The sequence below is a fragment of the Natrix helvetica genome (genome assembly GCF_964273705.1).
Source record: "Natrix helvetica genome assembly, chromosome: 1".
Classification (NCBI taxonomy): domain Eukaryota; kingdom Metazoa; phylum Chordata; class Lepidosauria; order Squamata; family Natricidae; genus Natrix; species Natrix helvetica.
In genome coordinates, this window is record NC_138548.1 from 31,284,826 (window position 1) to 31,303,213 (window position 18,388).

An 18,388-nucleotide genomic window follows, 5' to 3' on the forward strand; every position below is an offset into this window, starting at 1 on the left:
ATTTGGTTATCTACTTTAGGAACATAATGATGAGCTAGATAGGCCTCTAATTTTATCTAGCAAGATTTTTGTGTTTTCATTTTTAAAAGATGTAAGAATATGAAACTGCTGAAATTCACTATATTGGTAGGTTATGTCGAAGTTTATAACTGGGACTGGATTTCAAATATTTCACTTGTATCTGCCAAGTATGAATTGCTTCTTAAATACATCAGAATTTTGCTCCTTTCAACCAGTGCAAGGCTGACAGGCCAGATACAGTAGCAAAGCAAATATCAACACATCAAACTATTGTTAGTCTAATATCCATCCTATGTAATTAAGACAATGTGTAGTTCTTCCGCTTCAAATTCACCCACATGCTACTTCTCTGTACCGTAAGAGAACTGATACTCTAGAAGGGTTTGCAACTGGTTTTCTTTTAGCATCTTCTTCTGTCGATAGCCTTCGTTCTTTTTTTCATTAAAATATCTGTTCAGAGGCATCAGTTACCTTTTCTCTTAAACTGCAGACAACAACCTCATACCCAAAAGAAGTTGAGCAAAGGAAGGACCACGTATCTTCTCATCAACCTGTCCCCTCATCAGAGGTCCTTCTCAAGATGCCACCACAAACTGAGGTATGACAGGGAGCAAACAGGTAATGGGCTCAATTACGGACCCTGGATGTGGATCCCTAAGGTTCATCTGATAGCCTCGCTGCTGTTTGGGGTGAGATGCAGGCATAAGTCCCTGACTTTCCTACATTTTTGAAGATGCTTTACCTTTAAGTTAGATGGTATTGATTCAGTAATTCTTTGCAAGCCCATGGAACTCAAACAAAATTTAATTTTAAGTAGAACCAGTGGTGGGTTTCAGGAGTATGCCCCGGTATGGGTATACTGGAGCCTGCCCAGAGCACTGGGTATTGTTCCGGTACAGTGCTCCAGAGGGCCCACCCACCTGCGTGAACTCCTTACCTGTCCTTTAAAGCCTTTGGCGCTTCTGCACATGGCGTGTACAGCGCCTGCGTGATGCTCCGCCGAGCAGCTGGAGCGTTGCGAAGGCTTGTGGAGATATCGCTGGCAGGTATGATGCACACACGCACTGTGCGCGTTTATGTAGAGGATGCCGGGCCCCGTTGCAACCGTACTGGTTGCAACGGGATCCGGAACCCACCACTGAGTAGAACATATAGTAATGGACTTCTGCTGTTTCTTATAGGTTAGCGTACTTCTGTTCAAATTCTTCAGGAATATTTATATATGTTTTTATATCCATAGAGAATTTGTCATGTAATAAAAATAGTGTTATTAATTTTATAACTGCTCTGTTCCTATTGGCAATCTCCTTGGGTGCATCTCTCAGTTTACTGTTGTGCTAGTATCAAAAGAAGCTCTTATTATGAATTCACTGATAGAAGAGGGATGCAGTATTATATGGCAATAGAGAGAGGGCCATCTTGCATATAGACCTCTGGCTAAGAGTGTCCTCTACTCACTGAGCAGGCTAGGATTAACCAGTAGTTTAGTTTTCAATACAAAAATATACTTCTCTATACAAGGCACTTAGCTTAGCCTTTTAAAAATGTTTAGATTTTTATTGCACTTTGCTGTTCCTACTGACTGTATTACACTTCAATATCAAGCAATATATTGCAAGTTGTAAACATTAAAATAAAGAATTAAAATAATATTTAGTTCTTTTCAAACTGCATATAAGAAGTATTATTTTATTGTAATAATAATAATAATAATAATTTCTTCTGCTTTTTTCATATTTGCCCCCAAAAGTAAATCCTTCTCTATAATTAAAAATTGAACTTCTTGCATAAAAAAGGGAAGTGAGTATTGTATAAGTACTCTGTGCTTGCAGATGTGCTTCTTTTCTTAGGTATGCTACAAAATCTGCCAATTCTTCGGAGCAGATTCTAAAAGCATAGAAGAAACTGTGACTGCAGCTGATTTACCATCTTAATTTGTAGGGAGTGTTTATAGATAAAATTCAAAATGCCTTGCATTGTGAGATTTTAGTGACATTTTAAAATTTATTTGGATTTCAGGAAAGAAATCTTCTTGAACTTCAGCAACTTTCCAAATCATCCATTGTTCAGTCAAACAAGGCATCCAAATCTATACTGAGAGATGCTGAAAAGATCCTAAGAACAGTGCGCAAGAATAAAAGGCTTCTTGAAGAAAACCTGGAAGCCATTATTCGTGCCAAGGATGCTGATGCTTTGCATGCCTTCATAGATGAGTTGACAGCAGATCGGTAGAGTTCTATATTTTGAGTTTGAATTTTCTTTGTTCTAGGAATATATTTTCTCCCTTCAGAATTACAATCATTTAAAATGGACTAATATGAATTTTGTTTCCATCCTTTGTAAGGGAGGTCGAGGATTGTGGACAAATATAAAATCACACACCACTTGTATAGTAAAATTAACCCCCCAAAATTCAAGTCATACCATAAATATGAATTAAAAGAGCTACTCAACCAACTCTTTATCTATGCCTAGGAAAATGTTTAAACATTTTGATCTAAAGGTGAAAAGTTTGCATCCCTGAATTTCTGAAGATAAGTTTGTCACATGAAACTTTTTATTTCGTGCATTTCCAATAATAGATCAGTGAGATTAAAAGTTCCTGAGATCCAAGAAGGCATGCTATTAATCCAAGATTGTTTTTAACTAAAAGGTTAAAATAAATGAAAGGGAGATAAGTGAGAAGCAGGCAATTGTTTTCTATGCCTTTATTTTGGATGGCCATGGAATTGCAGTAAATATGAGCATGATATGATGCTATCATACAAATAATAAGATGGGATCCTTGTATTGGGTGGTTGTACTTGCTTTATTTATCTCTGACAATTTGTAGGAAGTTTTAAGTTTGTTTATCAATGGATTTCAGACAAATTTCAGGAGCAGGATTTTATTGCTAGGGGTGGGTGGGTAGGAGAACTAAAAAAAAAGTTAAGGGCTTCATGAATACCACTCTGTTGTCCATCTGAATAGTTTAAGGTGTACATGCACACACACAAATTAGTGCTACTTCTAGCTATCTCTGTCTTTCTTTCAACTTCAGGAGCTTCAAACTCTTTATTAAAGCAAAGTTTTTTTTTACTTTTGATGATATTTCCTCTAATTTTCTACTGCTGTTCCTCTCTTTTAGAGATGTCCTAGAGGAAATAAGGATCAGGAAGACAGTAGATGAATGGATTAAGACAATCAGCATGGAAATTCAGGTGTGATAGCAGAATGGTTTGTAGCAAAATACAACTCTGCTAAATGATTTTCTAAATCTTTCCCAAAGGAAGGCATTTCACATCTCAATTTTCAATTTTTGCAAATGCTAACAGACATACAGTAGCTGTCTCTAGTTTTTGAATCAAGGCCCTATAACAGCAAAGTCCTAACCACTTGATAGTGCAAAATTTATTGTAGAAATGTCCATTATCGGTGAATATATGTCTCCTCCAAATGTAGCAAATTATACTAAAGATTGCCTAAGTTACAAACTGGACAAATAAGTTCTCCCTTACCCTTTGGATTGATTTGAATGCTTTAATATATAGTCAAAGGAAATACCTACTTTTGGATAAAAGCAAAGTTAGATTAACAATCTTGGGGTTTCACTAAGTCATTAGATAACTGTCCAGATTGTTATTTTTTTTTAAAAAAGTAGAACATTTTGCATAGAAAATTCTGCAGTAGCAGAATTTAGCAAAGTTGTAGAAGTGCTGCTTATTTGCATAGCCTTTATGACAATTTAGACTGCAGAAAATTGGTAGAATGATAGGACAGAAACCAGTAAAAGCAGTGTACTTTCTTTTTGAGTCTTCAGCATTTTTATAAAAAAATATGTACAAATTTATTTTACGTCATTGTTGATATTAGGCACACACCCTTAAATCTATATGATATTGCAACATAATACCAATTGCCTTCCTTCCTGTGGATACTGTCAGCACTACATTGAAAGCATTGCTCACACATTAAAACTCCATCAACCTTTGTGTTAATCTAAAAACTATCATTTTATTTCTACTTTTATGCTTTCTTTTTAGGATGAAATGGCAAGGAAGGACTACCTCAAGGCACAACAGGCCATCAAGACATCCAGCAGAGAAGCATATGCAAAATCTCATTATGGTCAAAGAATTCCCCCCAAAAGACTTTTGCCTACAGCAAAGCAGTCTCCAAAACTGCCAGAAAAAGTGAGAATGCTTTATATGGGAGCTATTGTGGGCTAAATCTAGTTCAGGCTGGAGTCAGCAGAGGCCATTTGATCAGGAACTTCATGAAGATGAGGAATTTGCCACTTGCACAGGCTGTCCTCAGGTTACAACAGCAATTGGGACTGGGATTGCTGTTCCTAAGCAATGTGGCTGTAAAGCATGATGTCAGGCAACTACATCACTTGCCAACAGCAATCCCACAATCTTGGTTGCCATCATAACTTAAGTGGAATGAGGTAGGAGTCTCAGGCAATGAGTTCAGTGGGGCTGCACAGCAGAGATGGTATTCAGCCAATTCTGACAGGTTTGAGCACTGATAGCGGAAATTTTGAGTAGATCGGAGAACCGGTTAATACTACCTCTGGTTGGCTCCGCCCCCATCTATTCACTGCCTTCCAGGTTCCAGCTGATCGGCTGGGTCTTCTTTTGTTGCCCAGCACAGAAGAATGGAGCTGGAAAGCAGATTAGTGGGGTGGGGTGGAAATGACGATTTTACAGTATCCTTTCCCTGCCACGCCCACCAAGCCACACGCACCACATCATGCCCACAGAACCAGTAGTAAAAAAATTTGAATACCACAACTGCTGCACAGGTGCTGTGGGGTGAGGGTGGGGCGCAGCTTTTAGGTGTTGGAGAATGAAGGTGGGCCGATGCGCTATAAGTGAGCAGAATGTGCTTGAGTGGGCACACGCAAGAGAACACAAGTTAGTTGGGATGACGCTAATTTCGAACTGTCACTGAGCAAGTTGTCATGTTGATGACAGTTTTTTTAATCTGCTAGACCTTTAGCAATAATTTTGTGGACTTTCAGTTGAAGTAGAGGATAAATGCCTTAGGTGCCAAGAAAGCCCAGCCTTGGTGCTTCCCTGACTTCGAACAGTCACTGTAAGTCAGTTTAGTGACTATTCAAAGTTACGGCGGCAATGAAAAAGTGACGTCGAACTGTTTTTCATCCATCCATATATATATATATCTGGAAACCAGCCCTAGTCAACAAACAAGCCCCACCCAGCCCCCAGGCCGTTACAACACAAAACAACAACGGACACACAGCCAGCACAAATCAGCACCAATCTACCAATAATGATACAACCACACAGCCAATCAATCCATTTACTGAAAAAAAGCCAGCATTCCACATCCCCCCCACCAAGATTTATAGAAAAATGGCAGCTCCGACCATGCTCTAAGCCAAAAACACCAGCCTGAAGATGGCGAGTGAGACCTCGCCGAAATGTTGCCAAGACAATCTCAATCTTACACCGGAAAAGACCCAAATACAACAAGACCAGCATAGCTACACCCATGAAAATCTACGAAAACACACACACCACACACACACACACACAAAAAATCATTGCAGATAGTCCTCGACTTACAACTTTTCATTTAGTGACTGTTCAAAGTTACAACGGCAATGAAAAAAGTGACTTATGACTGTTTTTTCATTCTTTTGACCGTTGTAGCATCCCCATGGTCACGTGATCAAAAGTCAGACGCTTGGCAACTGGCATGTACAGTATTTATGACTGTTGCAGTGTCCCGCCGCCATATGAAAAACAGCCATGTCACTTTTCTCAGTGCTGTTGTTAATTTTGAACGGTCACTAAATGAACTGTTGTAAGTCAAGGAATACTTGTAATAAATAAATAAATAAATGTGGCCTTCTATCTCCTAACTCTGGATTTAGGTGGCTAAATATAATGATTCTTATTTAACCATCTACTTATCTGAAGTCAAATTTCAGAATGATTTTTCTTTTTTAAGCAGAGTTCTCTGAAAACAAGGTTGGAAGCACAAAATGAAGAGTATCTTTCTCAGGTTTATGGCAGGCCAGTTTACCAAGGTCACAGAAGCACCCTGAAGAAATCTCCATATCTGCGCTTCAATTCTCCACCTCCCAAATCAAAACCCCCACGACCAAAAGTAATAGAAAGTGTTAAAGGTAGGTAGTGTTTTGTTTTCTTTTTCCCTGAAGAACATTACAAACAGCTTGCCTTTCTATTCTAGGATATATATTTATTCCACCTTGATCTTGTAAAAAATCTGTAGATTAATATAGCTATTTCTGATAAATAGCATATTCAGGACATTTATTTAATTATCTTTGCCACCGTGCACTAGAAATGACTAGTTTATACTACTACGTAAAAGTAAAAAATTGAGGTTTGATGCTATTATCTTATTCTACTGCAGCAAAGCGAGTCGGAAGTCAATGCCTTTTCTTTCTTTTTTCCCTTTTCCCTACATTTTTCCCTTCCCTTCTCCCTTCCTCATTTTCCTACTATTTTCTTTTGTATTTTTTGGATTTTACATTATAAACTAATAACAATAATAAATAATTAAATCTCTTGAGCCAGTCATTTTCTCTCCCAAAGAAGGGCAGTCATTGATTTCTGTAAAATGGAGGATTTCTTGCCAAAATAGGTCATAGGAGAGGGTTAATCCCTCTACCATTCTCCTTCCTGCAGAGATAACTGTGAATATCAAATAATTGTTCTCACTTTCAGGAAAATTCTCCTTAGTTCTACATTGCTTCTCTCCTTGATTAGTTTCCACCCATTGCTTCTTGTTCTACCCTCAGGTTCTTTGGAGACTAGCTTGACTCCCTCTTAAACTAAGGCTCACTTCAGAATTGATTTTGCACAGTGTGTGAAAACAAAATTAACCTGATTTCACCAGGCACAAAAGTAAAATCTACCAGGACACAGACTGTCTAACAGCTTTGTCATTCCACCTTAAGAATGTTTGGGGTGCATATGCAGAACCAGCTAACATGCCTCGCTTTTTGCAAAGAAGCAGGGTTCACAGTTCTACCTCCTTCTAACTTCTAAGGAATGTAAGAAACTGGAAGAAGAGGCTGTGCCTGGTTTTTTGGTTTGGAGAAATTAAAAGGTGGAAACAGAAATGAGGCCCCTCTGGTAGTCAAATATTTCCATTCCCACATTTAACATCCCTCCACGACATGAGCCAAAATTCCACAGTTAATTTTTAGTATCAAAATTGCTGAATTTCAGTGACACGATTTGAGGCTGTATGGGAGGGCGGGGAGGTGGGAGTGGGAGCTGTCTCCCCCCCTCCCCCCCGGGTAGTCTCCCATTTCTATCCCTATCTTTCATTTTTGAAAGTAAGAAGGCAGAGCAGGGAAGGCAGAAATTGTGCTGCTGTCCGTGTGAAACACATTTATCAGCAAGATCTCAGGGGCTGAGAAACTGCAATTGGGGCTAGGAGAGGGTTTCAGATTGCTACAAGAGTCCCATATCTGCTTGAATACCAGCCAAACCTATTCTAAAAGCTTTTGTGTGTTTAAACATTTTTTTGGGTTCATTTATCATGCTAAACTATAATGTGGTTTATTTGTTAGGTTTTGCATGTTGCTTGAATACAGCATTAGGATTTATAAACTACAGTGGCATCTTGGTACTCCAACTGTTTTGAAAGACCTCAAATTTGGTACTCAGTGCATTTTGATGTGAAATTTTTGTCCTAGTAGTCATTGTTTCTTTGGTCCTCAATGCACAAGCTAGAGCTTGTTATTATCGGCTGCCTTGTGACTCACTATATTATTCCTTTTTGGAAAAAAAATGTTTTATTTTTGGTACTCATTGGACCTGCTTAACAAAGAGTGCTCAGATAATTAATCTGATTTCACCAGGTACAAAAGTAAAATCTACCAGGACACAGACCAGCCCCCATCTGGACAATAAAGTTATCAATCCTAAGAAGCCAGAATTAGTATCTGCTTCTCATCAGGAACTACAGTATCTTTTCAGTCCAACGAAAGCGATTCGTGAAGCATCTGGTTCTCTTGAAGGTCATCTCATTCCAATGGCAATTCCATTAGGTATGAATTAAAAAGTTACTCAAGCACTCTTGCTTAGCGCAAAGTAGATCGGATAACTGGAGATTCAGTGTTTTTTTTTTTTCTTTTGATTATCTTTAATACCAAGGCAAGTCTTAATTTGATACCTCTCAGAGTCACTCAATAAGGGATTTGGGAGATAGGTAGGTAGGTAGATAGATAGATAGTTAGATCAATCTGTTCTTAAAGCTTGAAATTCCCACAAATGAGGGGAAAAGTCATTTGTCAAATTTGAAAATTATGAAATAGAATTGTGTTCATAATCTCCAGATACCTCAGATTTGATTCACCTGAGAAACTGAGGGACTGAAGAAATTGAACCGTCTTTTTACTGAAATGATTGGCCTGCCTTAAAATATTTGCATGGGTCAATAGGCCTTGCTAGGACAGCATTGGCTGATGAGATTTCTCTGAGAAGGTGATAAGCAGATCATGAAAGAAACAGCCCTCTTCCATTTAATATTGAATGATACTCTTTGAATGTTGCTTGATTTAGCCCTCCATGTATAGCCATTGATGAAGCAAGAGAATTGAATAGATAAGCTCCAAGGTATTTTCTGATTTTTGACCATAAATTCTGATTTTTGACTTTTCCTCCATGAACAAAAGAATGTAGGTGCTTGGCATGCTATCTAGCTTTACATTTGTCTATCAAGTTGCAATTTTGCAATTTGTTTTGAATTTCTCATAATATCTTTTTATCAGATTCATCTTTTTTTTTTTGTAAATTTTAGCTTTGCGTATAGTTTAGTTCCTGGTTAGAATCCATTCAAGATAACTTTCATTGCTTTTTTTTGTTTTGAACTTTCATAGGGCAAAAACAGATCAATCTCATCTCATCTCAGCCTTCAGAAATAAATATAGGTGAATTCCATCCTGTTACTGTGGTAACTTCTGTTCTTCCCCCTTCCTCTCCCTCACCACCAAAGTCAAAAGTGAACAAGCCCAGTGTCACAATAATAGAAATGAAGTCAGAGAAAAAGGATCCTCCCAAACTAACTATGCAGGTATGGAATAAAGAATAAGAAATATTTAGTGGATTAATAGTCACTTTGAGAAAAACGTATCTTCCTCTGTTTCTATCCCTTTCTGGTAGAAAAACACAATGCCCACTTTTATATCTGGAGACCACAGAAAGAACACACCATTTTTGAAAAGGAAATTGTAAAGGGGAGTATAGGTGGGAACATTCATAAAATCAAATTAAGCTGACTGAGCTGAGATATTCTTAGTCTATTATTATTTAAGCAGTTGTGTTTTCCAAAACACATAATAGTCTTCTGAAGTCACACTTTAGAGTTAATAGAAGTCTGCTTAATAGACTGATAGTTTATCAGCTAATTACTAATTTTTAGTGCTGGAGTGGGCATGATAGCAGATTCCTATGTCTAAGTACAGACAAACTAACTACATTTGTTTAAATTGATTTTTAAAGAAAAATCCTTTATAAATAAATGTCCCTTAGATAACTTAGATGGGATGATTCCCTTTTTTGTGTGTGTAGCAAATACTGCATCAAGAGCTCAACCTTTGAGAGGTGTCATTATCTTTTTCCATTCAATTTTTGCTTCTGAAGAATATAGAACAAACACCATTTTTAATCTTCTCAGAGTTTCCTTCCTGCCATCTTTGCCACCATCAAGGCAGGGCAGTGTATTTTTATTTTTGCAAACAATGTAGAATCTTTGGAGGTGACGAGAGGGAGCAGTGTTAACTTGGCAATTGGACTTCTGGCTTGCTGATTGGTAAATTCTGGGAATGAAGTCCACTTATTTTACAATTGCCAAATTTGGAAAATGCTGACTGAGAAGTTGTGATTTGGATACAGTTCCCTCCTAAGAAATATAAAACCTATATTAGGTGTTTCTGTTAGCTTTCATTCTTTGCCATTTTGAGAGCCCTTCAATTTTTTAAAAAGAAGTTTAAAAAATAGATTCAAATTTATTAAGAATCAATCTTACTAAGCAATGTTTTTATGCATACAATATATTATTTTGCTCTCATATTATTTGCTTTTTGTGATAATGTCAGATTGATTGATGCCCATTCCATTTTCAGCATGCCAGAACAATTGTACTCTTTGCTTTACAAGTAGCTTGTCAAAATTAATTAATACTTAGTCTTATTGATATTGTCTAGACAGTTTCCCTTTTCAGCAGAGAAGACTGCAGCTTGACGTTTTTTCCCTGAAATAAAACTAGCTGCAGCTCTCTGGTTGGTGTTGAAGGATCTCTCCCGTTTGGCTACTTTCCTCTTCCCTTTCTTTATTCTTGATGCGGTCTTGCTTGGAGAAGATATTAGTGATACTGACATCCCTACTTTCTGTCTAGAGTACAGGTAGTCCTCAACTTACAACAGATCATTTAGTGACCATTCCAGTGACAACGGCACTGGAAAAAGTGACTTACGATGGTTTTCACCTTTGCAACATCCCCATGATTATGTGATCAAAATTCAAATGCTTGCTAACTGGTTCATAATTATGACCGTTTTAGCGTCCTGGGGTCACTTTGCAACCTTCAGACAAGCAAGCCAATGGGGAAGCCAGATTCACTTAACAACCAGGTTACTAAGTTATAAACTACAGTGATTCACTTGGCAACTGTGTCAAGAAAGGTCGTAAACGGGGGCAAAACTCACTTAACAAATTCTCACTTAATAACAGAAATGTTGGGCTGAGCTGTGGTCGTAAGTTGAGGGCTACCTGTATTAATACATTATAACCTATTTGTGATTTGTGTATCCATTGCCACAGCTTAGATGATACAAAGTGTGATTGAGATGTGCCTTGTATCCACTTCAGAAATGAAAAACTCAATTTGTTTCTTTGCAGATACTACCTAATATTGATATTGACAGCGTTTCAAGTGACACTACAAATGAAAACCAGGTATCTTTACTACCTAGTCTTGCAAAGGCTACAATGCAGGTATCTGTTGGTTTCCAATAAGCAAATTTTGTCTAATATTGCAAAAGGGTTATTGCTGAAAAGAGAATTTAACATTAATTTAATATGCTTCACCTGATTAATTTCTTATAAGGAAAGCCTTTATGTATAATGGTATGTCCTAGTTTGAAGGACCCACGTGATTACTGATTGATGCTGAGTATTTTATAAAAACAGCCATATTTCCTCACTTTATTCAAACCAAATTATTGACTTTTTCTCATTTTACCATACAGATTTCTTCATTCCCACTGCTTCAACTTTTCTGTTCCTTCTGACATACTCAAGTCTCACTTCTAAATAATAGAATAGACAAAAGACATTTTCTCTACTTTCATTCACCTTTATATCTTTCTACGATCATCTCAAGTCATTTCATCACTTTTATTTTTAATGTCGTTCATTCTGTTGCGGTTCCCTTTAGCTTTTTTCATCCACTTTTAATACAAGTTTTATTTTTATCAGATTAACTGCATTTTCCTGAATATTAATTGTGCTTTTCTTTTGCTGCATTATTTACAGCTATCCACTTCTCACTATTCACATTGAACAATGGTTTTTCTTATCCTCATTTTTGCTCTAATTCTGTATTGCAGAAAATATGCATTCCTTGTGTTGAAACATTTTTCTTGTTTTTATTTTCATGCAGGAGTTCTACTTTCTACTGTCATTTTTAGTTTCATTTCTTTCATTTTCTTCTATGCACATTCATCACCTTATTAAAAATGGTCTGTCATATTAGAGAATTTTTCTTCATCTTGTAATCCTTCACTAATTAGCTCAGTCCTTCATCATAAATAATCAAATCAGTTACGCATTTAAATTTATTTCTTTGCTGTGTGTATTCACGAACAGACATGCCTAAATCTTTATTAAAACAAACAAAACTTTTTCTAAGCAACCAGTTAGTATTCTCATTGGTCTTTATGTGCCAAATCACTTTGTTTATAGGCTCCCATCCTGTTTCCATTTCCCCCCCCCCAAATATCACATCATTTTATTTTCTATTACTATACTTTTGTAGCTAAATTTGAGAGATAACTGAAATCTGTCTTTTATGTAGCCCACTTCAGAAGACAGCTTGCTTCAAGATGAAGAGCTGAAACTTCCAGGTGCTAACTTTATTGATGCTACTGATATTACTCAGGTCAGTTTTCGGATATTCTATCTTGCAATATAAAAAAGTAGTTTAACCTTTTTAAACACTGCTGCATTTACTCATTGCTCCTTGTTGGCTTTTATGCGCGATTAACTACTAAATGCTTGATAGCCTATTACAATAGAAACAAATCACATTTTGTTCTTGTTTTTATGCAAAAAAACAACTTATGAAATAACATTAAAAGTTACTAAGACATCAATTTATAAGATGTGAAAGAAATTTCTGCCTTCTCCATTTCTTCAGGAATCATTTTTACCATGCATTTGGTTATAATAACAAACCTTTCAAAAATCAAGCTGGATAATATACAAGATACAGTTTTAATCTGAAAGCTACTTATTGATGTTTGAAAATGTAAAAATACTTAAGGCATTAAGGAACATTTTCTTAACAGTTTGTTAAAAGTACAAGTCTGCAAGTATCCATGAAATATTTAGCAGCCTATTCATTTCATGTTAAAAAGAATATATGAGTGAAGAATATTGTGTTCTAATTGCATAATGCTTTCCTGGTAATGCATCTTAATGCTGGTTTTGTTCTTTCATTAGACTTAACTTTATTTGTCCCCATTGCTTCTTGTTTGTTTTGTAGTGTAATTTGTATGCTACCTTCTGTGATGATGCACGCAACTTCACCTGTAGGTAATTGGGGTGCCATCACATCAGTAAAGTACAAACAAGTAATCACACAACTCTTTAGTTTCTAAGCTTTTTACCTCTCCATATGAATATTAACTTGAAACTATCTCAATTACTGTAATGCCTCCAGGTGCCCAGATCAAACTCTAGTCCTGGTCATCCAGAATGTGACCCTAGAGCAGGGGTGTCAAACTCACGGCGTCACAACAGCATCATGGGATGTATCTGGACTTCTCCCCCCTTCGCTAAACCGGTTGTGGATGTGGCCAGCACGTGACGCATAGGCCCGTGGACTGTGAGTTTGACAGCCCTGCCCTAGAGTGTCTAAAATTTGAATAAGCTCTGCTGGGTTTTTTCAGCCTGAGATTTTATATTCATTCTATTATTAGGAACCGTGGTGGCGCAGTGGTTAGAATGTGGTATTGTAGGCTAACTCTGCCCACAGCCAGGAGTTCGATACTGACCAGCCTTCCAGCTTTCTGATGTCGGTAAAACAAGAACCCAGATTGTCAGGGGCAATATCCTGACACTAAGCCTCTCAGAGAGCCTACATTTTAAGTGCTGTTGCTATTAATGTGTATTGAATTCAAAAGCAATGATAACTCTGAATGTATGCTGAATGTTGTTTGGCTGTGTTGCCATCAGGAAGAAGGAGACGATGACAGGATGTCACAGTGCTCTGAACCATTCCTACACTTTAGCAGACAAGGTGACACCAGTTCTCCAAAATATAATGGACCTCCATTTCCACCAGTGGCTCCAGCACCCCAAGTTTCAGCCGATATTCTTGATCAGATAATAGAAAAACAAGAGATCTTGGAAAACAAATTGATTAGCTGGTGAGTTCTCAATGACCATGAAATGATGATCATTATGTTTCAATCCCATTCATGCTTTGCAGCGTTTATTTGATTTTTCATAATGTGAACAGGTAGTCCTTGACTTACAATCACAGTTAGGACTGGAGCATCTGTCACCGACCAGTGATGCAGTGGCAAATCGTGTTTGATTTTACAACTTTTTTTTGCTCCAATTGTTATGTGAATCATACAGCTGTTAAGCTAATCTGACTCCCCCCCCCCCATTCACTTGGCTTGTCAAAAGCCCCTGGGACATTGATGATCTTAAGTGCAAGGGCTGGATGTAGGTCACTTTTTTCAATACTGTCGTAACGTTAAACCGACATGAAACAAATGGTTTTAAGTCCGGAATTACCTGTAGTCAATTCACATACCCAGATATAATATCTCAGAATACATTTCATCATCAGTGACAATAAGAGGATGAAGATACTCATTTGAGAGAGAACTTTATGTAGTGCTGATAGAAAATGAAGTGTTGAGGGGGCAGTTAAATAGGGGTAGATAAAAACAGAAAGGTTGACAATGAAGAATTTGAAAGGCAAGAAAAACAAATTACCGTATTTTTTGGAGTGTAAGGTGCACCCGAGTATAAGACGCACCAAGATTTTGAAGAGGTAAATTTTTTTAAAAAGTTTTTGCACTGTGCAGATCTCCCAAACCCTTTGCACGCCGCATTTTTTGTGAAAAACGGGGCATGCAAAGAGTGCTCCTGGGAGAGGGGAAACGAGCAAAAAACGGCCCTTTTTTCATGAAAACGGGCCCATTTTTTTAAACCAAAAAAACGGGCATGCATAGCCTTTAGAAGGCTTGTAGGGTGCTCCTGGAGGCTGGGGCGGGGGCAAAAACTCATTTCTCCCCAACCTTGTGCGTTTCAAGGTTTTGATTACCATCTTTAAAGCGCTCCATGGCACAGGGCCTAGCTACCTGTGGGATCGCATCCTGCCACACACATCCCTGCGACCAATCCGCTCTCACAGGGAGGGACTTCTCCTGGTGCCGTCCACCAGGCAATGCCAACGGGCGACGCCTAGGAGTAGGGCCTTCTCTGTGATGGGCCCAACCCTCTGGAATGACCTCCCCCCCGACATTAGAACCACCACCGACTTCCGCTCCTTCCGTCAAAAATTGAAGACTCACCTGTTCCGATTAGCTGGCCTGGCACATTCATAACTTCTACCTCCTGGCAGATATATTTACTGGTATTTTAGGGGAACTGTTTTTAAATTTAACTTATGGGATATTTTTGAGGGTTTTTTAAACTATATTTTAGATACTTTACTTAGATGTACAGTTCTTCTTTTAACCTCTTTTAACCTCCTCCATCACTATTTAACTATTTAATTATTTAACTATTTAATTATTCATGTTATGTATTTTTATGTATGGACTGTACACCGCCCCGAGTCCCTTTTGGGAGAGGGGGCGGTCTATAAGCGCAAATAAAGTAAAGTAAAGTAAGTAACCTCCAGGAGCATTTTTCAGGCCTCCCAAAGCCTCTGCATTGTCCATTTTTGTGAAGGGACAGGGTTTCGGGAGGCCAAAAATGCTGTATTCAGTGTATAAGACGCATCCAGATTGTCACCCTCTTTTTTGGGGGGAAAAAGGTGTGTCTTATACTCCGAAAAATACGGTATTTATATAAGAAAATCCTTAGCCCATGAACTAACACTACTTAACAGCTATTTATATTCAGAATGCTGAACAGTGCAGTTAGAGAAAATATAAACATTATTATTCCATCAGGGTAGAACAAGAAGTAATGGCACGAGTTATCAGTGGAATGTATCCATCTCAGAAAGAGGTGATTCGCAACTTAAGCTCATCAGAGAGTGAAGAGAGCCAAGCAGTATCCTCGGACATTGGTAAGTTAAAAAAAAACAACAGCTGTCCTATCCCGGTTAAAGAAGAATGAATGGGTGGCAAGCCTTTAGAGAAGGTGTCTAGGAAAAAGATTCATATAGTAAATTTGATTGGGGAATAGTCCTGCATTTACTGAATCTGATAAATTGGATTTTTCCTCAATTCACCTAGTTCTGCTGTTTTCCTAAGCTTGTGCTGTGGCCTCCATCACATTCCCTCCCATGTTTTTGTTTCTGTAGTAATAAGAAACATGCTCCAAGCAACCCAACATAATAAAACATATTGATGCATTATATTGTCAGATCATGTTCTCTCTTAGGAAATGAAGAATGTGTGTGTGTGTGTACTGTATATACAGTATATATATATATATATATATATATATATATATATATATATATATATATATATATATATATATATATATATATATATATATATATATATATATATATATATATATATATATATATATATATATATACACACACACACTTTCTAGTTTGTGCTTCATCAACCTCAACTCTTATGTTTATTCCTGTTTTTTTCCCCTTGATTGGCAATATTTCTGCCATATGTCGAGATATGCCAGGCTTGTCTGGAGCTGCTGTAGTTTGAAACTGGATTTTCTTCACATAAAGCAGGTGGTCAGCTACTGAGATATAACCCTATTCAAAGAATGTATTCTCCCTAATGAATCTTATCTATTCTTGAGATATTAACCTTAATTTAAGTTTTAAAGGGAGCAAGACATTCTTATTAGTACCTCTCCTTACTCAATACTCACTAGACCTAGTTCAATCATTCTAGTTCCTCAGAGAAGTTTAAAATATATTGAGAGATATATTCCATGAGTTTGTTCTTTCTTAAGACTCTCCTAACCACAGTCTTTATTGTCTCTTGGTAGCAAATTCCAGAAATAAACTCTATATTATTAAAGAAATACTTTCAGAAAAAACTTTAACAAAGATAATACATTTCAGTTAGTGTTCCTCAAGTTCTATTTGATAAGCATTTTTCCTCTTTCAAAATAAAAAAAATCTTGATTTCAATAATCATGTATATCTTTATTGTGAATTTTGATTTTTTTCCCCTTCCGTTCAGTCATGTCCGATTTTCAGAGATAGCATAGACAAGTCTCTGCTATTTTCGTGGCAACATTTTTCAGACCTGTTTTGCCATTGTCTTCTTCCTAGGGCTGACAGAACGTGACTGGCCCGAGGTCATCCAGACCCAGTTTCCTGGTTTCTAGTTGATGCCTTAACCACTACATCAAACTGGCTCTAATTATGAAATATAAGAAACTAGCTGATAACCTGGCATTGCCCGGGTATTTATTTATAGGGGGAAAATGTCTGGACCAAAAATAATTTCTAATGTTGGATTTTCCCCCTTAGCAGAGGGAGCCACCTTGTGGAGTGCTGTGAAGCCGTTACCATGGCAACTCCACTGCGCTGTACTGAATCCATTTTACGGAAGTACAGTAGAATCCATTTTAAAGCACAACAGGCTGTATCTTAACAGAACACTCACCCCGAGAGGTGTTAGGTGTGTCTTACCTCCACAATATTTTTTTCTAGAGAGTAAGTCATCTGTGTACCAAGTTTGGTTGAAAGTGCTCGAGGCGTTCCACAGATATGCTGGAACACACACACACCACACAACACACAACACACAACACACACACACACAGCCATTTATATAGATAGATAGTAAACTTAGATATTACATGTGTATATGGGATCGTCATCTGAAATCTACAAATTAAGCATTTAAGACAAAATGAACCTCATATAAACAGAAGGGCATAAGGGGGAAACGGGGTATCATTCTATTCCTTGCATTCTATCTCATATCATTCCTAACAATACTCTGACTCAGGATCAGTTTTGGGATAGCAGAGAATAGAAATAACTGAAAATAAGGAATATAGTTCAAAGTTCTTCATATCCAGATCTTAGGTACAACTTTGAAAGTTGAATTTCTGCTTGTGTTCTGATCCATCTTCAGTTGAAGCAGCAGGCACTCAAGGCTTTCAGCTATTTGTTGATGCTGGCGTCCCAGTAGATTCTGAAATGATAAGGCATTTTGTCAATGAAGCCCTTGCTGAGAGAGTCGCTGTAATGCTGGGCAACAGAGAAAGCGAAAAACCTGCCTTGGCTCCACTCATTTCTTCCAGTGTGCCACAGTTGCCAGAAAAGGTGAGTTGTTTTCTTCTGTACTTAGTTTGAGATTAATAAAGTTCCTTTGGAGTTGGGCAGCCAATACTTATTTAAAGTTTATTGGCTGCTATTTAAATGGTTTAAACCAGGGGTCTCCAACCTTGGCACCTTTATGATTTGTGTGCTTTGCTAGCTGAGGAATTCTGGGAGTTGAAGTCCACAAGTCTTAAAGTTGCCAAGGTTGGAGACCTGTGGTTTAAACTATAGGTTGTCCTTGACTTACAGCCATTAGTTTAGTGACAGTTTAAAGTTACAACGGCACTGAAAAAGTGACTTACGACCATTTTTCAGCTTACAACCCATGGCCATGTGATTAAAATTTGGGTGATTGACAACTGGCACATATCAATGACAGTTGCACTGTCCTAAATCGCCATTTGTGACTTTACCAGGCAGCTTCTGACAAGCAAAGTCAAAGGGACAAGATAGATTCGCTTAACAACTGCAAGATTCACTTAACTGCAAAATTACTCATTTATCAACTGTCTCGCTTAGCAACAGAAATTTGGGGCTCAGCTGTGGTTGTAAGTCAGGGACTACCTATGATTGGCTGCCAGGGCAGTTGCTTCAACAAGGCAATAACAGAAGCATCCAGACGCCTCATTCAGCCACCTGATTG

The 18,388-nt window shown here is 37.6% G+C and overlaps 1 protein-coding gene across 4 annotated transcripts in view; it reads left to right on the forward strand.

The window, feature by feature from the left end:
- Positions 1-18,388, forward strand: part of KIAA0586 — a 79,064-nt gene that overhangs the window by 17,793 nt on the left and 42,883 nt on the right. For 3 of the 4 annotated variants that reach the window (XM_081944665.1, XM_081944667.1, XM_081944668.1), the window contains exons 13-24: positions 512-619; positions 2,041-2,249; positions 3,149-3,221; positions 4,044-4,193; positions 5,983-6,160; positions 7,871-8,059; positions 8,891-9,084; positions 10,911-11,006; positions 12,088-12,171; positions 13,470-13,663; positions 15,431-15,549; positions 17,558-17,748. In XM_081944665.1, the coding sequence (XP_081800791.1) occupies positions 512-619; positions 2,041-2,249; positions 3,149-3,221; positions 4,044-4,193; positions 5,983-6,160; positions 7,871-8,059; positions 8,891-9,084; positions 10,911-11,006; positions 12,088-12,171; positions 13,470-13,663; positions 15,431-15,549; positions 17,558-17,748 (1,785 nt within the window). The remainder of the gene's footprint in view (positions 1-511; positions 620-2,040; positions 2,250-3,148; positions 3,222-4,043; positions 4,194-5,982; positions 6,161-7,870; positions 8,060-8,890; positions 9,085-10,910; positions 11,007-12,087; positions 12,172-13,469; positions 13,664-15,430; positions 15,550-17,557; positions 17,749-18,388) is intronic. The other variant, XM_081944666.1, reaches the window with a different exon arrangement.